This window comes from Neurospora hispaniola (genome assembly GCF_033458365.1).
Source record: "Neurospora hispaniola strain FGSC 10403 chromosome Unknown B0T23scaffold_3, whole genome shotgun sequence".
In the NCBI taxonomy this organism is placed as follows: Eukaryota; Fungi; Ascomycota; class Sordariomycetes; order Sordariales; family Sordariaceae; genus Neurospora; species Neurospora hispaniola.
The window spans coordinates 2,371,677-2,398,097 of record NW_026944408.1 but is presented as its reverse complement, the minus strand read 5'-3'; the positions used below and the strand labels follow the sequence as shown (position 1 = coordinate 2,398,097).

Here is a 26,421-nt window from a genome sequence, read left to right as displayed (position 1 = left end):
AACACCTCCCACGTCCCAGTCCCTCGTCTGGCCGTCACTGTCCCAGCATCTTGACTCGGACGGCTGTCACTATCACGCGCCAACCGACAGTGTAGCACATTGTCGCGCTTTCGTCCAACGTCGCCCAACCGCACCCGGACCGACCACTGAAAAACGGTCGACCACACACTCGGCGATATCGGCACCCGGGATAACCTGATCCCCGTTGTACTCGGTACTTGGGTTTGTGTGTACCTCGGTATACCACTTATACGCCGCATCCGGTCACACAGCAGCAACCATGTCGTCCACACCAGCCCAGGAAAACGGCACTGTCAACGGCGCCAATGCGGCCCCGGCCCAAACAACGCCCACTCCGGCTCCTGCTACCGCTGCCACTCCCACCACTGCCCCTGCCGCTTCCGCCAACGGAACTGCTGCCAATGCCATGAAGCCTGAGGCTTCATCCAACTCATCCAACTCTGCATCCAACGGCACCACCCCCGCTCCCTCTACCACTCCCACCACCGCCAGCAACTCTTCAGCCCCTGCTGCTGCTCAAGATGAGAGCCTGGTCTGCCGATGGGCTGAGTGCAATGAGCGTTTCACTAGCGCCGAGGTGCTTTACGTATGTCAACACTCTGGGGACTCGCCACGTGGAGATTTCCTAACATGATGAATAGGAACACATTTGCGAGAAGCACGTTGGTCGCAAGAGCACCAACAACCTTAACCTCACGTGCCAGTGGAACTCGTGCCGCACCACCACGGTGAAGCGCGATCACATTACTTCGCATGTCCGTGTTCACGTTCCCCTGAAGCCGCACAAGTGCGATTTCTGCGGCAAGTGCTTCAAGCGCCCTCAGGATCTCAAGAAGCATGTCAAGACTCATGCCGACGACTCGGTTCTGGTGGGTCGCTCTCCTCAGGACCAAAACGGTGGCATGAATGGCGCTTACAGAGCTCAGGCTCCAGTTCACAAGGGTATGTATATAACCACTACGCTCCGATTTGGTCTTCCGGAAATCTAGGAGACCAGTTTTCTTCAGTTTGGCCTCGTGCTGGGCCACCCTTGTATGCTCTTTGAGGCTAATTCGCCTCTAGCTCCCTCCGGTTTCTATGATCACAATGGCCATATGCGCGGTACTAACCAAGTCCCTTTTGGCCAGCCTCACCAGAATGGTCAGGCTAGTTACTACCACGCACAGTACCCAGCATCCCAGCCCTACCACGCCCCCATGTACTACCCAGCCCAGACCATGGGCGGCCAGCGTAACGACTTCACCGGCCACCAGGCTGCTCCCTTCGACGCCCGGAAGCGTCAGTTTGATGACCTGAATGACTTCTTTGGCAGTGTTAAGCGCCGTCAAATCAACCCGACCTCCTATGAGTCGGTTGGCCGCGCTCTGATGCCTCTCCATGCTCCCTTGGGGCTTCACTCTGGAGGTCTGGCTACTGAGTACATGGCTCAGCCTCCTCACACTCTCGGCATGGCCAGCGCCCATCATCCCCTCACCCAGCACTACTACCTCCCACCCATGCCCAATCTTCGCACCAAGGAGGACCTCCAGCAAATGGACCACTTCCTTGAGCAAATGCAAGCGACTGTCTACGAGAACACCGCTGTGGATATGCGCCACCACTCGCCCACGTATGCAACGCGCCCGAGCATCGACCCATATCATGGCGCGTCCCTCGCCTCCCCGCTTAGCGCCACCTCTCCTCACTCGGCCGGCACCCCTGCTGTTACGCCCACTCCTAGCAACATGTCGTATACTTCGGGTCACTCACCAAGCACCTCTTCCACCAGCCTGTCTCCCACCTCTCGCCACAGCTCTACCCCCTCGGTCTCCTACCCGACTCTGCCCAGCCGACCAGGTCTCCCCTACCCCTCGACCTCGGGTCTGGGCTCCAACTTCACCCACAATGAGCGCCGCCTCTCGGGCGGTGTCCTGCAAAGCGCGCGCCGCGCTGCCGATGAGGCCGACCGTGCGCCCACCCCCAAGGCCAGCGAGCAGGCCACAGTTAGCTCGCCATCGGAGGATTCGGAGACGGGCGATGTGAACGGACCCGAAACCTACGACGACTGGCTCCAGCACATGCGCGTCATTGAGTACCTTCGCCAAGGCATCCGCGCCCGTTTGGAGAGGCAGGAGTTTGATGAGGACGACACTAGCAGGATCGACCCAATGGTGCTCGAGTCGTCGGATCGGAACCAGCAGCAGCGTAACCAGCAGCAGCAGAAGAGCCCGAATGAGCCGACTGCGGCGGGTCCTTCGGCACCGGAGAAGCCTCTTTATCCAGTTCTTCCTCGCATTAACTAAGCTCCCTATGTAAGGAAGGCACAAGAGAATCAGGGCTTGGATGGGCGTTAAAGGCTGATAGGCGTGATGGTTGGAATTGAACTGTGTTTTCCTTTCTTGTGTGTGGAGGGCAAATGGTTGACTATGCCAGGCTATTGTTTCTTACTCGGATGCGTGGTTACGTGTGCTACTTTTCCTTGATCGAAGGAAGGAAGGAAGGAAGAGAAGGAATGAAGGCCTTGGCTTTTAGCCGCGTACGTTTAGTTGTTTTCTCTCTGTCAAGGGTGCATCCTTTTTGGGGGGTATGCACGGATGGGATATCAGGAGAAGGAAAATAAGAAGTCTGCTTGCTTTGTTTGACTGTAATTATACTTTGCTACCAGTTGCTGCGGTCTACGCAAACCTTTCAAAGATACCTCTTCCCCTCTTTCCCAACTTGTTCATCTTTGTGTAGTTTGTGTGGAATCTGACCGAGAGGTGGCTTAGAGGGAGTGTCTGACCTCATGGTTGCTTTTGGTATCCGTCAGAGAGATGGTGAAAAGGCGGCAAAGCGGCTACGATGAGAGAGCTTAACCATGTACGAACTCCGGATTGCGTATAATCGAAGTTATCTCATTAGCATCCACTGATGGAAGGCTGTACACCAAACCGATCCCTATATTACCCGATTGTTTGTACTTTGTCGGTTATGCTATGATCTTTTTTGTGACGAAATTGTTTAAGTCAAGTGCCTTTGAGTCCTGCTTTTATATTTTCCGATACTTTCAGTCTCGGAGTGCTTTATTCCGCTTTACACCCTTGCCATTGTTCCTCATCTCATAGTTAGCGGTGGAACTTTATTGATATCATCGGTGAAAAGGAAACAGATATTGCTTGCAAATCAACAGCTGCGAATTACTCGCGGCGACCAAACATCGACAGATTGGAGGTGCCAGGGATAAGGTGAGCTATCAAGGTGTGATGCCGCACCGATAATGATCCACATTGATGTTCAAGGTGAGGGATTAGGTACCAATGCCCAAAGCTATTTTGTGATGCTCACCCTGATCTCGATCCCCAAATGCCGGTCGGTCCTCTGGAAGCCCGGGTGGGAGGACAAAATATACTTGGCAACTGGAACTGCCCGATGTTCACTAGTGTTTCAGCTGTACAATGTTCATGCGAATTCCCGGTGTGAACAACAACCCGAATCTCTTGATGTAGCCAACATGCCGTGTGCGCGCTGGAGGGTCAAGTAACAGAAAAACAAAAACAAGAACAAAGGAATAGTAAAAAAGTTAAAAAAAAAAATGCAAGGGAACAAAAACCAGAAATAAAAGGTTTTAGAAAAAACATACCGAGAACAAAATTCCAACGACGAAGGAGGGATTAATCCAAGCACAACCTGCCAAAACATATGAGGGTATCGCCGCGCAGCATACTATGGTATGTCTGATGTAGCCTAAATTCCCACCATACTTTTCCTCTAGACAAGCCCTTCGACAAAGAAGTGAAATCCACAATCAAATTTCTTCCCTGCTTCTGTCCAATCATACCAAAAAGGGGCAAGTTCCGTTATCTTTTCCCCAGCCATGTGTTTATCCCAATGTATTCTCCACCATAGCACATTCTCCTTTTTTCCTAATCACTACCGTTTGCTGCGGCAGCTTCATCACGACACCTCTTGCACATACACCAACCGCCCAACGCTCCTTGAGCCCATTCCCTTCGGTCCTTGACTGGCAGATCGACGTCGCAGTAGTGATTCAGGATTTCCTCGCCTGCCTTGATGCCACCTGGCCGATTGCCGACGACTCGAGTCTCCCGAGCGAACAATGTCATCCGACCACCCCATTCCCAAGTCACGTTTGGGTCACAGTCGTGGTTAGCCAAGCACCAGAAGGGATGAACAGCTGCTACCTCGGGACGCCCATCACGCAAGCCCTTGCGGGCAGACGCAGTGCCACGAAACTTGCTGTACGCTGTGTTGAAGACCCACAGGTCGTGTTGAGGGAGCGTCTCGAAGATGTCGATGTCCATCTTTTCAAGGACATGAAGAGGGATCTCGATGTTATACTTGAAGGAGAACGGCAAAGTCCACTCGGGCGGTGGGCCGGCGTTGACCGACAAGTCAATATCGTTAAGCTGGGTGGGAACGAAGTCTCCCCAGATGTACTTGATCTCCTTCAACGCCAAAGGATGAACCTCTTGATGGTTTGACATTGCCAGCAGACGAGCCAAGAGGAGGAGATACAGGGATTCGGCAACATCCTTGGCCTCAGGGTCCTTCGCAATTGAGTCAACGTCCTTGTCGCAAACCGCCGGGTGGTACTGTTCATTGGCCTGAGAGAAACAAAACTCGTCGCAGAAGACAGTATCATAACATTCTGGACAATTGACGGCTTCTGTTTGCATTTTGAGCGGTGGTAGCTCAGTTCCGCAGGCATCGCACGTGGATTCCTTGTGGCGATTGTTCGCCGTCAGCAACGAGTACTCCTTCAAGACAGCCTCGCCAGGGGCAATATCCTCCTTCGCAAAGAGACCTAGCTGGTTACAAGTCGGGATGATCTCGTATTCGTCGGTGTTGCTTTCTCCTTCAAGGAGAACGGGTAGGCACGAAACCTTGACGGCGCATTTGGGCGCCATCGTTTCGAGCTGACCGTTCAGAAATGACAACGACTCCTCCGAAAACCGATCAGGCTCGTACATGTTCCAGGGGTAGATCTCGCGGCGCACAGCACCAGTGTCGGGAAGATCATGGAAATTGATCGGCTCGTCGGGCTTCAAGCGCAATCTCCTCCTGGCAACCTGTTCGATATATCCCTTAATTTCCAGGAGCTCCTTGTTTCCGGGAAGAATCTTAAGACCCTTTCCGACAAAGTCGGACGCGCTTGCTAGACAACCGCACAGGAGAAGACTGAGTGATAGGATCTGGAAGCAACGAACAGAGGCCGTGGTAGCCAGTTGACGGTACGGCTCGGATCCATCACCGTCTTCGCCATCGGCCGTGTTTTTGATGTTGGCAAGAAGGTCGCCATGGTCCAAGACTTTGGGATAAGGCTCGGTTGAGTGGGTCTCAAGAGATGCCTTGGCTTGTTCGTGATATTCGAACCCTTCGTTAAGAACTTCGTCTGTCAAAAGGAGAGCACGGTACGCATCGCCAGCCGCAAGGTCGGGGTACGCTAGGTCAGAATAGACGACGGCTCGTTCCAAGTAGAGGATGAGATCATAGGGAGCAAGCGCCAGGGCATCGGTTAGGCGCTGACGGCGATCGACAAGGGCAGCGCGCTGAACCTCCCTCTCGTCAGGGACGGATGTGGCGGATGGGGATGAGCTTTCCATGGTGGGAAACGAGGCGGTTGGCTGCTTCGGTTACTGGTGCCGCGAGTTGGTCGAAAGAGGCCCGGATGGTCTAGAAGGGCCAACGAGGTGGTGATATGCTCGTCTGTATGGTCGGACTGTTCGGCCTGGTCAGCCTGGTACGGCAGGTGAAAGGTGTGACAGTGAAGGGTGACAAGGACGACAGACGATAAACCTGATGGTGTGCGCGGGAAAGATCAAAGATCGACCAAAACCCACTGCACGTTGAAGGAATATCACGTCCATGTTGAGGAGCAACGACGGTACCTTGGAGGATATATAAGATATCGAACAAAAGACCTTGCCCTGTCCTCAATGGAGGAATATCTCGGCCCGCGAACTACTGGGGACCGTCGACAAGAAAGACGGAAGAGGGGAAAAGAAGGCGTGCCTACCTATCGTCCCTTCCTTATTCCGCCCAATATCTTTCCGGGTCCGCAGAAGCCCGAGCAGAATCACACCCGCTGCAGTCCGGACACTACTACATCCAGCACCCAGCTCTACACCCTGAACAAGATCTACTTGGAAATAGTGGGCAGTAGCGAGTGGGCGGATGACGGAGGAATGGGGAGAGTCAAGATCGATGTGACAGGGAACCGAAGCGGAAGCTACCTTGTATCGCGTCCGAAAAGAACGGGTGGGAGAGGCAAAACGGGTCAAGGAGGGTACTGGGGTGAAAGAAAGAAGAAAAAATAAACGGAAGATACAACGACAAAATCACTTGAGCGGCTGTATCCAGGTAAATTGCACCTGCCTGCAAAGAACAGAAAAGGACGCCAGTGTTACTAGTAGAGTCGCTAGAAGGATCCTGAAACGACGTTATTTCTCGCGTCAGAGTTTTATTTTTACCTCGCTGCTGGGTTGTGTGTTATCCCCGCCGTTTGGTCCCCCATCTATCCCGTCGACGAGTTTGAACCCTGCCCAGGCTCTCCAAGGTACCATCACCGAAAGGGTTGATGCCAGGTGAGGGCTGTCCCTTCCAGGTCCTCGCAGCCGTCGCAAATGCTCCGGATTCGCCCAAGCTAAGCCAAATTCAGAACGCTTATAGCGGAAACCATACTGCGAGGGGGTGGGTGCAACCTCTGGTCAATTGACTGTCGAGAACTGAACAGCGCTTGATTGACTATCAAAACGAAAATGATAGAAAGAATTATAAAAGTTACAATATTGGAATGCCTATGGTGTGTACATGGCTGTCGCTAGTCAAGTAATCAAGATTCTTTGTAAGGAATACAAGAAAGAAAAGACTTTTCTAGTTACAAATTTACCTACTAGACCTGAAAGTTTGCATTTCAGTAAACGTTTCAAAATTACAACTGTCAAGGTAATTAACGGTCAACTGACTGCGGGCTTGCGCCCATCCCCCTCGCTGACAGGATCGCTGTAAGTACCTTGATCTAATATCTAATAACGCCGGCCGGCCTGCCAACGTCTTCCACTTCTACTGAATCACCGGGTCAACTGTGGGGGGTTTTGGTCCGTCTGTCGGGCATTCGGGAAACACCAGTCCTCATCCACTGGCGCCAGGTTTTGTGGCATGGGCAAATTTGTCACAGCACGCCGACTTGGACGTTTCCTTGACTGGTAAGAGGTTGGGCTCCAATGAAAGAGGATGAAGAGATTGATCGACAGAGCTCCTGTCCCTTTCGTACGTAAACTAAAGGTCAGGTCTGGAAGCTTCTTCAAGGCGGAATACCTTGAGAGCTCGAGAAGTACAAACTGAATGGACCCCGAACTATGATGTTGCCAATATTACGGTCGCCGTACTGATGAAAGGGTATTCATGGGGGGATCTTTACCGAGGACTGGGTCATGAGAGGACCCTTGGAATCCCGTCGATCTGAACCCTTAGGAACGGCTCCAATAAAATGAACGTGACCCTTGGCGTCGACTTTGGGGACACCAAAAAAAACAGGGCGGAAAAGGCAAGGGTTCACACCCACGTCTGCCGGGATGGGTTGGCCGGCAGGTCAGCGGCGTTGAGCGACAGGTTCGACATGATGTTGTCGTTGAGCGCTTCAGGTTGGTAAAATTCAGGGTCCTTCCCCAACTGATGGCTTGCATATTGCACACCCTCCTTGTCCACCACTAACCGTCAGTCTAGGCCCAGGGTTAGGCTAGAGTTACATCAGCACCTGTGAGCAGGGTCGGCGCACCAGAATGTCAGGGTTATACAGCCGGTTACGTCATGGGCTGTCCAGGGCTTCCAGGCCCAAGTCGAACTTAGGTTTGATCTGAAGAGAGACAGAACAACGAGGCTTCCCGTAGCCGGAAGAGGGAAGAAGCCACTCCGAAGTCTGAGTGTTCCGAGCCCCGAAGATCCAGACCGGCCACACTGTCCTCCTTTTGAAATAAACATGATCACATGTGGCTTTTTTCCTTTCTTGCTCTCTCCACTATTTGCACTAGTTGCCATCAAGGAAACTTCCCAACATACCAGATACCAACACGCGAATATGCCATCCAATACCGCCAGACCCTTTGCCAATGGTCCATGTTGTCATCCTCATTAACTATCATGATCAGGCCAGCGATAGGGGGACGTGATGGCAGACGGACAAGCAGGACCTTGTTAACCTCTTCCCGGCCGTCTTTGTGTTCCTGTGGCCGGGCCTCGAATCATTCACTTGTTCTAGTCTAATCCATTGGCTGCCTCAATTTCTTCTATGCTTGCTCTCTATTAGAGCAAAATATGGCAAAAAAATCCACGCCGTCTATTCTAGCATCTATAGCCCCCGGTCTTACCAGGCATGCGTAGCTCCTCATATCCGCACCCTGTACATCACCAGTTCCTGGTTCTCCACCTTTATTGCGCTGCAGCCCTAAGGTCACTAAGCTTGTCGACGTAAAACGATGGCACGGCAACCGCATCCGCCGCCTCCCAGTCCTCCTTCTTGTTCACACCCGTCAGGACTGCAAGCGTGCCACCCAGCCGTCCCTCGATGCCGAACTTGATATCGGTGTTGAGCCGATCTCCCACCATGCACGTCCGTGCGCGGTCCAGGTGGAACTTGCCCTCGATGGCATCCATCATGGCCTGGCTAGGCTTTCCGAGCGCCACGGGTTCCTGTCCCGTCATGTGAACCAGCGGAACGCTGATGGAGCCTGCGCCGGGGAAGAAGTTGTTGTTCATGGGGAAGGTTGAGTCCACATTCGTGGCCAGAAACACGGCGCCACGGCGGAGGTATTGGTATGCATGCGACAGCTTCAGGTAGTTGATGTGCCAGTCTAAGCCCACGAGCACACAGCCGACCTCAGGATCGAGTAGAGATCCGTCCGCAAGGCCATTGAAGTCTTCTACTGTGACGTCTCTCCGGAAGGATGGGTCGGTGCCACCGATGAAGGGGATGTTCTCGGTCGTCAACTCCTGCTCAATGCCTGCCTCTCCAACAACAAAGACCTTGTTCTTGGGCGGCGCCAGCTTCAGAATCCTTGAGATGTAGATGGCAGAAGAATATGCGGAGCCAAAGATCTCATCTTCATCTGCTGGGATTCCCAAGCCCTCGAACTTCTTTTTATACTCGGGACGAGACTTTGTTGAGTTGTTGGTCACAAACACCGTCTTCTTGCCTGTCGTCAATATTGTCAGATTGGGTCCCATATGAACCTTGACAGGCTGGGGTTGTTTTAACCTCTTGATCTCAGCAACTCGAGCGTCTCGACAACACCCTCGAAAACATGGTCTCCAGACCATAGAACACCATCGCAGTCGAACAAAAACACCTGTTTTTTTGAGTGAGTATTGCATCCGGCATTCATGGTATTACTGATGGTTCCATCCGAGAAAAGACTAACATCAAACTTATCAATGAACTCATTGATGGCGGCAACGTCGCCACTTAGGTATTTCGGCTGCGCCATGGTAGGGTTGCTAGGTATGTTCTGAACACGGATAGCTTTGAATCAAAAAGAGGATGGGCGCCAAGTGAATGATTGACCTAGGTGACTTTTCGGAGATGTTCGTTCAAGGCTTTCTGAAGGGGTGGTGATTGCTCACTGAATCAGATACTGTGGACTTGACCACGTCTCCAAGGCGTGGCGATCGTGACTCTCACAGCATCTCCGAGCCCGGCCGCCGCCCCGTTCCTGCGCCTGCCGCTTTCAAAGGCACGACATGATTGGTCGTTGGCATGGTTGCGGCGCCCAAAATGGATCTAGGTAATTCGGGGCCAGTGGAAAGCTGCCAAAACGAAGCGCCAACAAACAACTGAACAAGCTGGCGCTCGTTGGCCCTGGTTAGGCAAACGATCGCCAGAACACATGGAAGGTGCCGGGAGATCAAGTCTGTCAGTGTCCACTGCTTACTCATGTAGTCCTCAGCGAATGCTTCATCAAAGCCACACGATTGTCGAGGCTGTTTGGCGATAACCTCTACACTACTTGTACGCTACAATACATTTCAAGATCATTCATCTGCCTGGGAGTTGGGTACCTAAGTATGCCGCTTATCCCTCTGGACAAAGCGGTCCGTGCCAGTCCGGGACCAGACTCAATGCGTTTCGTAGATGTCAGGTGTTTCCGTTCTTGCAGCATTGATTGAGATTGCTCGAGATCATGGTACTTGCGTTTCGTCTGGAACTGAGGTGCTTAAGACTTGGCGAGACAATGTGCAAACCAAGAAAGCGCCGAGATTGTAATAATCGATTCCCACACCTGAAAGACAACTACCGACCTTATCAGTGACGCAACGAACAAGGGCGTTTTCGAGCTACCTCTGCGACCCTTCAAAAGTAAATAAAATTACCCCGCCATGGCCCCCGCCTTGCGAGCAATAACTGGCCTTGAAACTAGCACTAGAATAAATCCCTTTCCTCCGGGCTGCCTAGCGATATTGTCAATTGATGAGGCAAGGCAAGGCAATTCCTTGAAGAATGGATGATAGGAGGGTCTTTGCTTAGAACTTGGATTTAGCGAGTGTTTAAGTTGTCAATCCACATCGCCAAACTGGAGCATCGTGGGATACCTTCCTTCTGAGCGGAAAGGATCAAGACGGGCTACCAGCAACAGTGGATCTCCCGTGCCCGTCAATCTCCTAGACTTTCCACTTCCGGGGTATGTCATTGGATTTCATTCAATCTTGCAATCGCCTTGCCAGTATCCAAGGTCCTAGCCTTGCATGTATCAGATCCAGTACCTATGTATCCCATCCACCTCCTATTCTACACCACCGAGACAGTCCAGCACGTTGCCGGCCGTTGCCTTTTTGGTCTAGTTGTCACTGCGGCTGTCGTAGATCTTCGCATCGTGCCCCTTCAAAAGGTTGAAGGGTGTCTCGCCCTGCGAATCTGAACGACGGGTGCGGGGCCAGCCAGACGGAACCCTCTTCGAATTCCCAAGGACGGAAGCTCGGAACATCTTCCTTCGAAGCTCGTTCGGTTGGTACTCGGGAAAATCGAAGTTCAGACAACAAAGAAGTTTTCATGCCATTGGTCAGCAGGCTGAGAGCGATCTGCAAGTGCATATGCGGAGAGCACATGGCTGGGACATACCTAAGCAGGATATCGTATGATATCTGCATCATACGCAGTAGAATAAAAAGATTAAAGAAACAAAACACCTCATCGCGAAGAGTATTCAAGTTCTTTATTCGGGTGTTTGTCAAGGGAGAGTAATGATGACAACAATAAGAAGTGTTAACCTCCTACTTAGTATAGATAGAAGGTTGAATAAAACCTAAAAGTAGCCTCTAGTTAACCTCCACTCTGAACTATGTATAAACTGATTTGTGATCGAATCAGGCTGTTTTGTGTGTGTGAGGGTTCGTCTAGCATAAACTTTAGTAGCTAGTAAGTGACTTACTCAATTGGTTATGCAGCTTTGTGTAATCATCAGTAACCTACTTGGAGATAGGGTCGTTCACAAAATTTCCAAATGTTCATACCACAACCCAAGAAGTGATCAAACTTATGAATTTTTATTTCAGCATCCAGACTGGTAGAGAAACACCTAGCTTCGGTAGAGAGTAATTCAATCAAGGAAAAAAAAAGAAAAAAAAGAAAGAAAAAAAAGAGGAACCAAGGAGTTGCCCCTTCACTTTCGCCCGGGTACTATGCCGTCATTGAATGGCCTTCGGAACTCTCCAGCTGTCACTCGCACGTTTGCTTTCCGACCTACCGACGTATCTTCCTTCCTCTTACCTTGCATAACATCATGATAACATGCGTACAAGCAACACCTTGAGATTAAAGCCAGCACTTGGTCAGCTCGGCAGTTTCATCGAAGTATTCCATAATGATGACCTGCTAGTGCTGGGGCGTCGGCAGGGTAGGATCAAATGGAGGCAAGAAATAAGAGGTTGACCATGACGATGTTGCAAGACTGGGAGCGACATGGCGTCTTGATCTCACTATGACGGATAGTACTCTCCAGAGGCAAAAGAAACCCAGCCCTCACAACAACGGGCAAGCCAAGACTGCTTACCAAATCTGTTCTTCAACTATTCAAATGTCGTCCCTTCAAAAAAAAAAAAAAAAAAAAAAAAAAAAAAAAAAAAAAAAAAAAAACGTGTTATAGCGAAGTCAAGCACAGCATCCACAAGACAACAGTATGATATCATAGGGTGAGACACGATGCCGTGGCTTTGTAGAGCTCCAGATCTATCGTAGTGTAGTGCCAGAGTGAACCTTCCTTTGAGAGCAGGCCAACACATACATACAACTTGGCTAGCCTCCAATGACTGATGTCGAACCATTACACTTCAATAAGCAGGATGGGGGTAAAGATATGAGATCTTGAGAAACATATGTAGCAAATTACCCCTCAAACCCCTCCATCATCACGGACCCTTGAGTTATAAACCCGCGTGGATGGTGATGCTATGTCCCGCTGTCTCACCCATACCAAGTAGATACCTCTATCACCCCCACGTGCATTGGTTATCGACAGGGTGAAAAGTGTTATCGCAGGTACTGTTGGGACGAGTACCTCTACGTCTTTTCCGTAGGAAATTCCCAGACTTTTCTACATGATTCCATGACAGTGTCTTTTGTTCCCACAACCGACCTACCAACCTTGCTCGTTGTTGGCTGGTGTTAAGCAGCTCCTTGCTCTTCGTAGGGTGACCCTGGACTTTGTCTTTACCGACAACCTCCAAAAGCATATGAGGCAAACATTGTTCTCGGAGCACAGAGAACTAGGGTAACTTCGTTCGAATTGCGGCTTTCCATGACCATATCTTGAGTATTGAGCGGCTTCGTCTGCCATGAACTGTTATCGTGGTGTTGGGGAGACTCCATACCTGACGTATACCTCCCTAGGTACCTCTACTACTGTAGTACGTCGCTACCTAGTAGTATCTGGAGGGCCTTCCAACGGGCAGGGGAGGTGCAATTTTGGTCCATTTTGATTGGTCGCAAAAAAAAAAGCTTTTTTGGTTCATTCCCTGCAGTTCGCCCATTGGTAGTTCCCCACTGTAAAACGATAACGCTCGGAGCTACATACTATCGCTACGGCCACCGCTACGGCTTTCAGTGACTGACTGTTGTGTTAGTTCCTCTAAAAGTTGGTCCAGTTTGCGCTATCGTCCCGGCCCCCGCAGTCATCGCACGGGGACAAGACACCGACAGACCATAACCCAACCCGTTTCTCTTTCCCTCCCGCCCACCTCTCCACTCCACGACTTTGAACAATCACGAAGTGAGTAAACACACAAAAACCACCCACGAAAAGTGTAGAGACCTCCTATCGCCGGTCATCGTAATTGAACAGACCTAAAACCTCGCCGCCCGAAGCAGCACCACCATAAATCCCCCACCACAACATCACAGCAACCTCCCGCGATAAGCCAAGCAACAGCAATGGGCAAGCAAGTCAACCTCTACTCCTTCCCCAGCGTCGAAACGCTCGCGACCGCCCTCCGCTCCTACCTAATCTCGTGTCAGGAGGCCGGCCTCGAGCGGCACGGCGTCTTCAAGGTCGGCGTCTCAGGTGGCTCGCTGCCCAAGACGCTCGCGCAAGCGCTGCTGGCCCCGGCCAAGGACGAGTCGGACAAGGTCAAGTGGGAGAGTTGGGAAATCTTCTTCGCGGACGAGCGCGCGGTCCCTCTCAACCACGAGGACTCCAACTACGCGCTACTCAAGAAGGAGCTGCTCGACAAGCTCCCCCAGGGCACCCCGCAACCGACGGTACACACCATCGATGAATCCGTCCTCGACGACACGCAGGAGCTGGCGGATCGGTACGAGCAGACGCTCGTCCGCTCTTTTGCTTCGCGCGACTCGGTCAAGCTGCCCATCTTCGATTTGTTGTTGCTGGGCTGCGGGCCCGATGGACACACCTGCTCCCTCTTCCCCGGACACGAGCTGCTGCGCGAGACCGAGGCCTGGGTCAGCCCCATCGAGGACTCGCCCAAGCCGCCCCCGCGCCGCATCACCCTCACCCTCCCCGTTGTGACACACGCGGTGCGCGTTGCGTTCGTGGCGACGGGCAGCGGCAAGAAGGAGATCATGAAGGATATCTTTGAGGAGGGCAAGGGGTTGCCGTGCGCCCTCGTGAACGAGGCGACGGGTGAGAGGTGCAGTTGGTTCGTGGATAACGCCGCTGTTGAGGGAGTCAGCTACCCCAAGAGGCCGTTTAGCCTATAGAACATGACGTGATGTCTTGATTATTATTCCTTTTTTGTTTTTCTTTGCGGGTTGGAAGGAAGAAGGGAAGGGAAGATTGCGATTCGGCGTATTGCTCAGGGAAAACCCGGGGATATAGAGGTAGACAGGACGGTGAAGGGAAAAATACTCAAGTATGAGAAGGAGGAACAGGAAACGGGGTTGAAAAGGAGGAGGAAGAGAGTCACAAGCGGTTTGCGTCTCACCCTACACGACAGGCCAGGACGAAGCGACCGATAAGGGCAAAAATAAGATAGAAGAATACACGAGGAAGGTTCAAATGGGCGGAATTGAGGGCCTAAGCGGAACAACCGATCTTCCTGATCAGCACATCCCCAAAAGCATCAATAGACTAGGACGGCGGACGCGGAGGTTGGAGTTGATTTCTGGGACGAGAACGGAGTGATTGGAGTTTTTCACATTATTCCGTACGTATGTATGTACAGGTAGCGGCGGGGGCTTTGTCTCTTTGCAAACGACGTTGATGATACTGCTTTCATACGCACAATGTTAATCTTCATTGCGATATTCGACAAGGAAAACAGACTGTTGCGGTGGTGAGAAACGCGGTCTACTGACAGACACTCACTTCCTTCCATCCACCCAATCTTCAAACACCTCCCACCATGATGAAAAATGTATGCTACGATACAGGCTATGACCCTTGGATGGATCAAGGATGTCCTGCTATCATTCTCAAGTCTCCAGAAGTTATACGGCGTCACCAATTGGTCAAGAGGAAGGCTGCAATGTCCCATAGCAATGACTTCTATTCTATGCTGCCTTTTTTCCCATCTTTAATCTCCCCCTTTGGCCTTCATATATGTTCGATGTCCAGGAACCGTAGCAGTGGCGGATCATAACCTGTGCCCGCTCACACCCATCCATAAACCATTCCAGGTCTCTCAGGACCGAGTTCAAAACCATCCCGGTCTATGCTGAGTTCTGAACCCCACAAGCACAGCTGCCGAAAGATATCAAGCCCGCATCCTGTTCCTAAAGTAGCGCAACCCACAAGCTCGCCGCCGACTGCTGTTTCGCCAAACTGCTTCCATCAAACGGTCCCGACCAGCTTGTACCATACGTATCATCTGCGTTTCGTGCCTTCTGATAAGCCGAGTTTGCGTTCTGCTCCAGGTATGTGCGATACGGTCGTCCCACAATCAACACATCGAGCTCGCCGAGGTTGCGAGCAAATATGCCCTTAAAGCTCTGCTGGTCGTAGTTACAGCCCGCGGCGGTGCCCTCGCAGGCGTAGTCGGTTAGAACACCTGTGGAGGGGGGAGTGAGTCGGGGCGAGGAGATGACGGCGTTGGCGAGGGTTGCGGCGGAGCGGATGTAGGTTTCGTTGAGTGTTGTGCGAAAGAGTTCTGGTTTCAAGGGTTGGGTTGTCAGTTATTTTCAGTTCTTTGGCTGTTTCGTTCTATATATAATATTATAGAAAAGGTGTTGGAACAAAGGGGGTACCATACCAACTAAACCGCCTATAACCACTCCCTGGAGGTACGACCACGTCGGTCCCTCGTTGTTGAAGCACACTCCATTAGCCTTATCTTGCGTCAACCCGTCATTGACCAATTCCTCTGCGTTGATCATGCCCGATTCCACGAACCACTGGTGCGCCTTGAGCGTCCTGGTCAGATAACGAGCATCACCCGTTCGAAGATGCAAAGCCGCGGCCAGCTTGATATACAAGGCGTTGGCAATGGCATTCTTGTACGTCATCGCCTTGATGTCCACATAGATGCCGCCGCCACACTCCGTGTCCGTCCAGTAGTTCCAGATGTACTGCTCGTCCTGCATCGCAATCGTCAGGTATCGCTTGTCGCCCGTAAGGTCAAACATGCGGAGCATGGCCAGCGCCCACCAGCCCGTATCGTCGGTCGAGTCCGCCCTGAAGTTACCGCCGCCTTGGGGCCACCAGGGCAGGGGGGCCTTTTGCTTTTCGATGATCTCGTGCGCCTGAGAGAGGTAGTCCCGTGAGCCGGTAACGTGCATGTAGTCCAAAACCGCCTGGAGGGCGGTGCCGGAGATCCACCAGGCGACATCGGGAGACCAGCGGCCTTCGGAGGGGTTGTAGAAGGCGTTGTTCATGGCGTCGATGGCGGCTTTGGCGGCGGTTGACGCGTCGATGACCGTAGAAGCTTGGATGGGGCTCAACATGCTTGCGAGGCCCGCTACTCCAGCCAGGATCTGTAGAGATCTCATCGCGTCTGGGAATTTGGCGGTTAATTCTGCTTAATCGTAGAAGGTAAAATGGAGAAAACCTCACGACCACACAGCTAGATATTTATAGATGATCTTGGGCGGCTCAAGGTCAGTGACGTGTTTACCAGCGAAGTCTTCACCACGTTGATGCGCCACGTGCCTGTTTGCCATTCTAGAGGCTCCATGGAGGAGCTGATACAGATGACATGAGCAAGTTCCAGTCTGGACGAAGGAAATCAACGCCTCCGCCGCAGCATTTTCTCAGCAGGGCGGTGTTGAGGGTCACCGCATTGTTGTTCTGCCGTCCGGATACGAGGGTAGATATGGTTGTGTGTTGTTGGTTTGGCAGGAGGGGGCACCAACCAGCTTAAAGGATAAACAACAACAGCAACACCAACTCTTAGGACGAAGTCAATGCCCCTTCCTCCACTAGGGAGTTGGCCCGCCAAGGCCGGGAACACCGCCGCTTGGGCAACGGATGCATCTGTGCCGTGCCAGACCCATCATCACAACGTGGTCATCGGTATAGTCTTGAGGCACAGGACGCGGATGACTTGGCTTGGAGAATACAAGTTCTTTTCGAGAACATGAATAGCCTTGAGTCTCGCAATCCCGAGGCAACAACTGGTGTAAGTGCGACACGTCAAAGCCACAGGCCCAAGTGGTCGTCTCGTGAACAAGCGTCATCCAGTTGGCAGCATATCTCGTCGGGGCTGCTGCTGCTTGCAGTTTGTCGAGCAACCCTGTCCCATGGGGGCCATCGCTCTCCCAGAACGAGAGCGCGAATAATCCCAGAAGTCCCATTCCATCTCAGTAAGTGGTGTTTGTGTGCCGAGTTCTTGCGGCGACGAGGGTCATCGTATTTAAACCTCTTCAGTTTCTCATGTAATGACCCGGACCCAAATGTTACTCTGTGTCTCTGGGACCTGCATCAAGCCGAATTGGTGTGCATCCAACCTGAAGCTCGGGAAGCTTCTTCGAAGCGAAGGATGATTGGTCTGGCTATTGCTGGTTACGTTGAAAGGCACAGAGCGCCCCAGACTTACTTTGTCGATCATTTCAACGTAGGTATGGCCTAGGTGTGTAGAAGGAGAAGGGTGCCAGGAATTGAAGAACCGGATCGGGGAAGTGGACGCGGGAACAACCGCATCGATGTACCTTTAAACTCCAGCTGGATGATGGCGTAGACCTTCGATGCCAGGAAGAGAGAGGATGGAAAGGAGAAAAAGGAAGGAACGCGAGGGAAGAGAGCCAGCAGATACATACTACTTACACTACTGTACACTACATGCGGAGAACCGGATGTTCCCTTGTCCTGCATCATGTTTGCCGTGCATATCGGTACCGAAAAGAACTGTGTGTGATCCATGCGGAGCCCGCTTCTGGCCGTAGAGGTGCTCCGTATCCGCCCCGCCAATGTTTGCATAGAGCAGGCCATCCGTGCTCCCTCCGTATTCGACTTCTCAAGGTCGCAAACCGAGGGTCGTGCGACGATAGCAATTGGCTATCACGATGTATGAAATTGTCTTGCCAGCAAGTCTTACGTCCTTGTGTTAGCCTCTGGTACTGTGTGAGTGTGGCTTGAATTGATGACTGGAATGCTTTTCTTCTTTTGCTTTCCCATGTTGAGGTTTAGCATTTGCGTCATGTGAAATTCTTCAGGGGAAAAGGATAGTTACGCTTGCCAGGAACGGAATAGCGTATCCTGGCTACAGACGGAATGTCATGCATAAATTGAAGGAAAAATTCAAATCTCGGGACCCGTTGTACTGAATTCTGTATCCCGGGAGAATCTTCAACTTGCTTCATCTCGGTGGACTTTTATGCTTCTGGTCTCCGTCTGAACCTCGGTTTGTCACCGATCCGGCCATACTTTCGTCTGAAGGTTCAGATGATGTTGATGATGGCATCAGGGCGATTCGCATCGAGGCTGTCACCCGGTCTTCGGTCTTCGGTCCCAGCGTCGGGTAAAGGGGTATCTCTTCCGAAGCTATTCCCTTGCACGCTGCGGGATTACTACCATACATCTACAAGTGCCGATGTCCGCAACATGCCTGAAGCCGTTTGCGCCACTTCCTGGCATCCCATGATCCATCTGATTTATTCCAGAACCACACAGATGCACCGAACATGGCTTCAAATTATCTTCGCAGAGTAAATGCTGCAATTCGCTCTCGGGTTAAGTGCAGACTTTGCATATCCAGTACATGTGTGACATATCGTTGCGCATCTGATGGGCCTGTGGATGTTTGTAGGCGTCCAGCAGCCCGAAGGCTTTTACTGCTTGGTGAAGATGTGAAGATCATCAGACATCTGTGATTAAGGGCAAGCCTCATATAACAGCAACAGGCAACAACAACAACAACAACTGCACGAGCGACTTTGACTTCGTTCGTGCCAAATCGAACATCACAGACTTGGCCGTTTGGCTCATCGTGAGCGGCTGTTTCAGAAGAACATGGGACAATGTGACTGCAGGGAAAAGGGTCCCTTAGGGCGATCCAACTAATTTCCATATGGGCCGCCTCGAGTCTTGCAGGGAATAGGGCTCATGGGAGCCAGGGGGGTGAGGTTACCTCTATGTAACCTTGTCGAAATGCGATTTCATCGTCTGCAGTGTTGTCTCGAATTTTATCGAGTTGCCGTTTTCGCATATACCTGACCTGACCTACCTACCGTACGCACAGTTGCTCGTCTCAACTCTTTCGCGTGGCCATCTATATCTCTTGCACGAAGTAAGGTCTCACTGCCGCCAGTGGGATTCCGGCGCAGTCGTATTACCATCTCTTCCCAGCCGGCAACCCGCCGGGAGTCGCCTCGACGAAGATCATACGAACCCTCCCACTTCATGTGCAACACCACATGCGGGCCTTGTTTCTTGTCCTAGGGAACCGTCGCATCGCTCGCACTCAACCGGACTTTTGAAGTTGGACCAAATCGTTGCCCTCAGACCATCCTGCTCGCCATTCTGTCTCCCAGTCCTGAGCCGAGTCACACGATATCCTCTTATTGACAGGGAATCTGGAACTCGTATCCTGTGCTTTCCGGGGAAAGGGGAGATACTGAGACACACCTAGCACCCGAGAGACGGCTTCTTGAAGGAGCATCGAGTCGGACAGTCACTCTCCATCATGGAGGCAGCTGCAAATTTCTTGAGGAGGAAGCGGTCCGCTGGGGGAGAGAAGGGCAGATCGCTTTTCTCAAAAGCACACCCAACCCCCTCGTCCAGTGCCGGACCAAACAGATTGGATTTGGACCTCCCCGATCTTCCCAAGCTCGAGCTCTCCGAGTTGCTTCGTTTTGACGGGGCCCAATCGAAGGCTCCCGACCAATCGTCGCTATCGCCAGAAGCAACAACAGGAAGAGCAACAACCAGAAGTCCAGCACCGCCCAAATCCGCGCCGCCAACGACAACAACAACAACGCCCATAGCAGCAACGACGTCAGCTTTGAGCCCATTGGACAAGAAGCTGCCTGTTGCACCAATCCAGACTCGTACTGGTATCTCTGGTCCCCCAACTGGTCCTCCCACTGCGCCGCCTCCTCCGCCGCCACAGCAAGCAAAACCAAAGTTGCTGCCAGCGCCTAGATCTGCTGTGGAAGCACCCAGCTGGGAAAGAACGGCCGGGTCGCAGCATCCCGGAGCTGATAGGCACAAGGCAGCTACTATGATCACGACTGTCAACGCGGCCTCCACACCCCCTACCCCGACGGCCGCTTCCAACGCCAAACCTTGGAATGCTCCGCTGCCGCCCCTACCGCCCATGTCGATACCCAGACGGCCTGTTCGTCCTGGCATAAGTTCCCCTACTTCACCTTCGCTTGTGAATGCTCCCACGTCGGTTGCGGTTTCCCCAGACTCGCCCACCCTAAAGCCCATCGCAGCTTCCCGGCCATCCTCACCACCCCACCCAGCCCCAGTCCCGGCTTCGGCCTCGGGCTCAGCAAATCTCAAGTCCGCCGTGTCGCCCGACCCTTCGGTTCCCGAGTCACCAGCCGGCTCCGTATCCAGCATCTTGTCGGCATATTCGGATGGCAGTCCTGGATCAACCCCGAGATCCTCGACAAACTCTACTCATAGCTTTCCCGATTCCAAGGAGCCCAACTTAAGCACAACGTCTTCAAGACTGGTCGGACAAGTCCCATATTCCAACAGCCATGAACAAAACAGGGAAGCAGACAGGTCTCGAAAGTTCGCACAATCAGAGCGAGAATTGCCGCCGGCACCGCCCGCGCCTCCAGTGAAAGAGAAAGACGCGCATCTCAACCGTCAAAGGCCAGAGACCCCGCCGAAAATAGTCCGACCAGAAACAGAACAAGCTTCGACAGGGGCGCAAATCGCGCCGATCTCGATCAACGGCTCAAACACTTCTCCCCAGCACGGAGAGCTCTGGAGACGGAGATCGGTGAAAAGTGAAAAGAACCTGGTGGTTGCGGACCTGAAACTTGATTCCAGCAACGGATCCACGGCCGAATCAGGCCAGATTCAATCTTATGCTGCTTCGCGCACCGCCGACGCCCAGCCAACAGTAACACCGCCTTTGTCGCCAGGGCACGTCGACGCATCCCCACCTGCAGCCAATAACAATTACCGTGCCCCAGCGCATAGAACCACTGCTAATGCTCTTCCTGGGAGAAACATCCGTCCTTCAGCCTCTCGTCAACAAGCCATCCCCCAGGTTCAGGATACGATGGGCCAAGCCAAATCCCACTTGAGAAAGAAGAGCCGCGACGACACACCGAGAGCGGGTACGCCCGCAGAAAAGGCAGTGTTGCAACCGCCATTCGAAACCAGCAATGGGCTGCCTGCCGCCACTACCGCTCCTTCCGTCGCCCATCATCCCACACCCGATTATGGACAGTACGAAGTCAAGCAGCCGCATTGGGAGCCGAACGCACCGTCGGTACAACAAGTGCCATCGACAGATGTACAAGGTGGAAACAGACCCGCGATTCAGCGGAAAGCAGTTGGAGGGTACGACTCCCAGTTGCGGTCGGTAAACAATTCAAATCTGGCTCCAAGCGAAGAAAACAATGATGCCGCCGGGCTCTCCGTGCGCTCGCCTGTTGGACTCCCCGCTTCTCCTGCGGCCAACCGGGGCCGCCCTGTAGAGCGACCCCCGGCCCCCAATGCAGCCCCGTTCCCCACTCGAACCACATCCAAAACCGGCAACGGATACCGACCCGCATATCCTACTCCTCAAATTCAAGTCCAGGACGAATATCATCAATACTTCAATGGAACCATAGATCATGGCTCCGTATCCGAATCCGGCTCTGCTGTATCTGTCGAGACCCTCCGGCCGCCAAAGCAGAGATATGTGGACAACGAGATTGCCGTGATCTCGGACGAGGAGGAGCCCGAGGAGCAGTCCTGGCCCGAAAGGACCGATAACGCCGGCGTGGCTTTCTTCCTGAAGAAGAAGAAGAACTGGTGCACACCATTGCCAGCCGACGGAGTACTCGATGCGCCCCCTCTTACGGACAAACACTATCGGTGCCTCACGAGCCACAGGTACATGACGCCGAGCCGACAGAGATATAATCGAATTGCCTGCCGCACTTGTGGTGAGAGACAGCATGTGGATTGCTACATTTGCAGTGCCTGCGCCCTCAACATTTGCCTTCCTTGCACCAAAGGCTTGAAGGTGTTTGGGGGCAATTTAAAGCAGCTTTTGCGCCATGTGGAAGAGAGCAGACAATTCAATGAGGAGGACGAGAACGGCCAAGTAACCCCAGGAGTCCAATACGCGGACCAAAACGGATTTAGCTGCGGGCCACCAACAGAGAACGGGGTGCTTTGTCCCGTGGAGACACAGTAATCGTAAGGGTAGAGTGGTGAAGATTAGGAAACAAGTTTGGGAAGAAGCATAAAGAACTGCATACTGCAAAGAGAAAACAGGCGTTGGCGTAGGAATTGCTTAATGCTATTTGTCGCATGGCTGGCAGTAATAAGTGGTAGAGTGGGTTGGCATTTGGGTTACATATGTTTGACGTGATTTGCGAGGCAAAGATACTGAAGGAAGTCGTTGGTATATTTGATTGGATGGGAAACATGATGGTGATGCCCTTTTTTTTTTTTCTTCTTCTCTTTGGATTGACTTGGCTGTAGTGGTATATGGATGATGGAGGCACACTCCATTGAAAAACATTAGAGCCACTTTACTTGTAATGAGAACTCGACAATGTTTTCCTGAAGAAGTAACTTTCTGAAGCCCGGTGTGAAAAAGACTAACGGGCGTTTGGTTGAGCTCAGTCGCAAGTTGAATACAGTATCGGATGGGCTGCCGTGGTGGTTTAGATCATCCATTCCGCTGGATCTGCCCTGGCGATCGGTTCCGCCTCTTCGGCTGCAGTTGTACCTGGCGTCCACCCTTCCACCCGGAGTTCAGTAACGGCCCGCAGTGACAGGCCCCAGCTTTAGCGGGTTCCAGGGGTGTGAAGGCCGGGCACACTGAAGACTTTGTGGCAACCACGTTGTAACCCCATGGAGACGGTCACCGACGGAAACATGGAAAGCAGGGGCGGGAACGGGGACGTATCCGAACATGCGGGAACACGTAAAATACTGTACGCGTTTCCATGGTAACAAATGTCCGAGTTTGGACCATAACCGCCAGCCTAACCAACCTACATTATGTACATCCATCGAACAATTAGGTTGTTCGCAGTGGCTTCGTCTAAAATCCATCCCAATATCTTCTGGACACTCAAGACTGATCTTTCCAACCCGATAATTCAGCAGACCAGCGCCCAAAGGTCACAGCTTCACGAATGAATGACGGACACTTTTGACAACACCATCACATCCCCGCCTTTCAAGAGGAGGAAACTCTCCGGTACCATGTCCTCCCCAACGCCTTCCTTGAAGCCAAGTGCACTAGATCGCACTCAATCACTCCGGAAACCAATGAGCACCGCGGGACTGATGAAGGATACCACCATTACCGCCGCAGTTGGTACGTCTGCTGGCAACAATATCGCTAGGGGCGCAGGAGAAAGAGCGTCAAAACAACGGCCCGTCACGATGACTCAAGGGCCATCAACAATAAAAGGAGCTTTAGCTGCGCCAGGAATGGTTTCTCGGACTATCGCCACCAGCAACATTGGCACAGCGATCAGCGGGAGCGGAATCAAAAGGACGGCTAGTGTTACTGGTACTAGAAGCGGCACCACCAGCAGCAATATCAAACCACCATCCTCTGGAGGGCTTAATCGACTGGCTAGCGCTAGATTGAAGCAAGAGGGGAGGAAAGTTGAAAATGCAGGCGAAAGGACTGGCGCGGAAGTTGGAACTGGGATCTCCAGTGGTTCTGGGAACCGGGTTGTATCGGGAGCAGCAATGGCACTGCAACCATCAAGAACATCAACAACTGCCACAAAATCGACAAAATTGTCAACAACTAGCCTCAGACAACCTCTCCGTAATCGCGCTCCTACAATTTCCGCGACTGATGTGACCGCGAGAACTACCCCTCTATCACCACCCACCACAACACCGCCATCATTATCAGGATCGTTTGGAATGACTCGTCCAACTACTTCGTCGAGTGCAGGTTCATTAGCCACCATCACTAGCCCAAGAGTAACAGGTGCATCTGGTTCTAGTTTCAAAATAGATACAGGCGTTGGTCAAAGGGGGAGAGGGCATGCGCGTACTCAGTCAGCAACAATAAGCTCGCCGAAGCCAACAACGCCGAAACCGGTACCAAGAAGCACAGCAGTATCAGGAATTTCTGGCACCGCGTTCTCAAAAACTGCCGTAGGTAAAGACATCGGGGTTTCTGGAGTTGGCAGTGGGAGTGGTCCGCCCAAAAACGCTTCCAAAGGAGTTCCACCACCAAGCACTCCTGGTAAAAGTAGGCCACAGTCACTCATATCGGCCAACGCACTCAGACGGTCTCCTGCCACCGCTAAGCCAGAGATAGCAACGACAGGAGGGACGCCCAAAGCAGTGACTGGAACCGGACTAAGGTCATCACCAGCACACAAACGGCAAAACTCGGCATCTTCAGTCTCTACTACCAGTACCGCGACCACCACGGGAACAAAGACAAGGACAGCGGCGAGTACAACAACGACCCAGACTCGGCGTCTTGCTGCTTCCAGGAGACCACTCTCCTTACAAGCCCCCGAAGCAGCAATAGCAAATACTGTAAAGCTGGCACCAAAAATATCATCCTCAACTAGGCCCCTTTCTACAGCAACCACCACAATCACCAAATCCCCTCCCTTGCGCCAGCCAACCACGGCACCCTCAGCCGCCACGATCAGGAACGTTCTCAAACTAAAGCCCAAACCCCATATACCCGAACCTCTTGCGTCTTCGATATCCTCCCACGCCGCCCAGCAGCAGCAGCAGCAGCAGCAGCAGCAGCAGAAGCCCCGTCATAACTTTGACACGTACCAACAACACTACACTTCTGCCCAGATCCCGCTCTTGCCCAAGCCACTGACATCCACCTTCCTCGCTCCTCCCACGCCCTCCAAGCAGCCGGCAAACATTGCTCTCTCCGCCGAGGTTTCTCGACTACAGACGGAACTGTTGCAGTCGCACTTGCTACATCGGGAGGCGAAGCGGGTAAAGGAGGAGTGGGAGGAGGATGCTAGGGGGAAGTTGCAGGGAATGTGGGAGAGGGTGAGGGCGGAGGAGAGAACGGTGGGGGAGATGGAGGGGAAGGAGGGGAGGAGGGGGTTGTGGAGGGCTTGCTTGCTATGGCTGGGTTTGGGGGAACATTGGACGAGACAAAACTACAGGCGTTGGATGAAGTCATTTCGGGGGTGTGGGCTATGAGCGACCTTTCTTCTCCGTCTTCTTCATCGGGTGTTACCATTGGGAAGTACACACGTGTGGTGCGCGAGTTTGAGGTGTGGGCTGGAAGGGCGGGGAGGATATTGGAGGAACGGAGAAGAAGCGCAGCGGATAATGAAGATGGTCGGGATGGAGTGTTGATGCTGGATGCGAATGGCGAGGTGGAAATGATTGGGAATATGGATCTCGAGTGGAAGAATGAGTGCGTTGCGCTCGGGAGGCGGTTGGAGAAGTGGCGGAGGATGTTGGGGGAGCTGGGCGGAGTGTCGTCGAAGGCCAACTATGGGTCTTCTTTTCGGTCATCGCGACCAATAAAAGGGGTTGAAGCTATTGAGAGGGAAGCCCACAAGGGAGAGGAAGGAGAAGATGATGAGTCGCCTCTGGCCAGGACGCTTAGCAGATTCGGAAGTCTGATGGACAACATGCTCGCTGAGTTACAAATTATGGCGCAGATTGAAAGGGAGGCCGTGGCGGAGGAGATGGAGTGGGTGCGTAGACTAAATAGGGTCGATGATGAGAAGGAGGGAGAGGAGATCGTTGGGAAGCGAGCGACAGCTATTTGGAGGGTTATTTGATGGGTGATGATTTGTCGGTTCACGACTTGCATGAAAGGAGTACGAGATCAGGAGATCAGGGGGGAGGCACCATGGATGTTTTATGGTTACCTGCAACTCTTTCGTGTGGGATAGGATCCTAAATATACATGTATGGAGATAGACAGCTTTACGGCTTGGTGGTTTCGTTCTTGATCTATAGTGGCGTTAGAGAGTCCTGCTCGGTAAAGGCCTGTCCAACTTGGCAAGCTAATAGACAATGTTCTCGCTCTTGTCCTCCTTATGCTTTCCAACTGATCTCTCACACATTGACGTTATAATATGATGCGGTTTGGCTTTTCACTTGTCTCGCTTCCGTGAAGGCTCCTTCTTAGATAGTCGTCAGTATGATCTTTCGCGGTACTATTCTTCTATCGTGCACGGGAATGTACGAAGGTGAGATATGCATCCATCTTCAAGCTGTTCATTGCACATGTATACGGAACACCAACACCATAAGTATGCCCAGCATAGCGACTAACAGAGGACACTTGTGCCCTTACCCCCTCCTTCATTTTCTCGCCTTCTATCGAACTTGGAGCAATTTACCAAACGTTTCCTAACGATCAAACATCTGGGTAACAGCT

General features: G+C 52.4%; 10 protein-coding genes across 10 annotated transcripts; 6 read left to right on the top strand and 4 right to left on the bottom strand.

Annotated features, from left to right (window-relative positions):
• Positions 1-84: 84 nt before the first annotated feature.
• Positions 85-2,780, top strand: B0T23DRAFT_115202 (pH-response transcription factor pacC/RIM101). The gene is made up of 3 exons (XM_062831939.1): positions 85-607; positions 663-963; positions 1,084-2,780. The coding sequence occupies exons 1-3, from the start codon at positions 281-283 to the stop codon at positions 2,301-2,303; spliced, it is 1,848 nt and encodes a 615-aa protein (XP_062694124.1). The 5' UTR covers positions 85-280; the 3' UTR covers positions 2,304-2,780.
• A 931-nt stretch (positions 2,781-3,711) lies between these two features.
• B0T23DRAFT_115190 (uncharacterized protein) lies at positions 3,712-5,770 on the bottom strand. Its single transcript, XM_062831938.1, has one exon. It carries the CDS (start codon positions 5,601-5,603, stop codon positions 3,903-3,905), a length of 1,701 nt encoding a protein of 566 aa, XP_062694123.1. The 5' UTR covers positions 5,604-5,770; the 3' UTR covers positions 3,712-3,902.
• Positions 5,771-7,819: 2,049 nt separating this feature from the next.
• B0T23DRAFT_115164 (uncharacterized protein) lies at positions 7,820-8,344 on the top strand. Its single transcript, XM_062831937.1, has one exon. The coding sequence runs from the start codon at positions 7,987-7,989 to the stop codon at positions 8,260-8,262; it is 276 nt and encodes a 91-aa protein (XP_062694122.1). The 5' UTR covers positions 7,820-7,986; the 3' UTR covers positions 8,263-8,344.
• On the bottom strand, positions 8,345-9,577 carry B0T23DRAFT_115163 (4-nitrophenylphosphatase). The gene is made up of 3 exons (XM_062831936.1): positions 9,417-9,577; positions 9,254-9,344; positions 8,345-9,191 (listed from the first exon to the last, which is right to left on the bottom strand). The coding sequence occupies exons 1-3, from the start codon at positions 9,480-9,482 to the stop codon at positions 8,428-8,430; spliced, it is 921 nt and encodes a 306-aa protein (XP_062694121.1). The 5' UTR covers positions 9,483-9,577; the 3' UTR covers positions 8,345-8,427.
• A 72-nt stretch (positions 9,578-9,649) lies between these two features.
• Positions 9,650-10,232, bottom strand: B0T23DRAFT_377229 (uncharacterized protein). Its single transcript, XM_062837018.1, has one exon. It carries the CDS (start codon positions 9,928-9,930, stop codon positions 9,673-9,675), a length of 258 nt encoding a protein of 85 aa, XP_062694120.1. The 5' UTR covers positions 9,931-10,232; the 3' UTR covers positions 9,650-9,672.
• Positions 10,233-13,305: 3,073 nt separating this feature from the next.
• B0T23DRAFT_115130 (uncharacterized protein) lies at positions 13,306-14,420 on the top strand. The gene has a single exon (XM_062831935.1). The coding sequence runs from the start codon at positions 13,418-13,420 to the stop codon at positions 14,201-14,203; it is 786 nt and encodes a 261-aa protein (XP_062694119.1). The 5' UTR covers positions 13,306-13,417; the 3' UTR covers positions 14,204-14,420.
• Positions 14,421-14,972: 552 nt separating this feature from the next.
• On the bottom strand, positions 14,973-16,532 carry B0T23DRAFT_115124 (glycoside hydrolase). Its single transcript, XM_062831934.1, has 2 exons — positions 15,694-16,532; positions 14,973-15,591 (listed from the first exon to the last, which is right to left on the bottom strand). The coding sequence occupies exons 1-2, from the start codon at positions 16,427-16,429 to the stop codon at positions 15,218-15,220; spliced, it is 1,110 nt and encodes a 369-aa protein (XP_062694118.1). The 5' UTR covers positions 16,430-16,532; the 3' UTR covers positions 14,973-15,217.
• A 103-nt stretch (positions 16,533-16,635) lies between these two features.
• On the top strand, positions 16,636-17,508 carry B0T23DRAFT_394783 (uncharacterized protein; the record flags this gene model as incomplete). The annotated part of the gene is made up of 4 exons (XM_062838151.1): positions 16,636-16,758; positions 16,834-17,058; positions 17,121-17,242; positions 17,307-17,508. The coding sequence occupies 4 exons, from the start codon at positions 16,636-16,638 to the stop codon at positions 17,506-17,508; spliced, it is 672 nt and encodes a 223-aa protein (XP_062694117.1).
• A 1,745-nt stretch (positions 17,509-19,253) lies between these two features.
• B0T23DRAFT_115117 (uncharacterized protein) lies at positions 19,254-22,304 on the top strand. The gene has a single exon (XM_062831933.1). It carries the CDS (start codon positions 19,561-19,563, stop codon positions 22,249-22,251), a length of 2,691 nt encoding a protein of 896 aa, XP_062694116.1. The 5' UTR covers positions 19,254-19,560; the 3' UTR covers positions 22,252-22,304.
• A 969-nt stretch (positions 22,305-23,273) lies between these two features.
• On the top strand, positions 23,274-25,816 carry B0T23DRAFT_403534 (uncharacterized protein; the record flags this gene model as incomplete). Its single annotated transcript, XM_062838792.1, has 2 exons — positions 23,274-25,088; positions 25,118-25,816. The coding sequence occupies 2 exons, from the start codon at positions 23,274-23,276 to the stop codon at positions 25,814-25,816; spliced, it is 2,514 nt and encodes an 837-aa protein (XP_062694115.1).
• Positions 25,817-26,421: the final 605 nt, after the last annotated feature.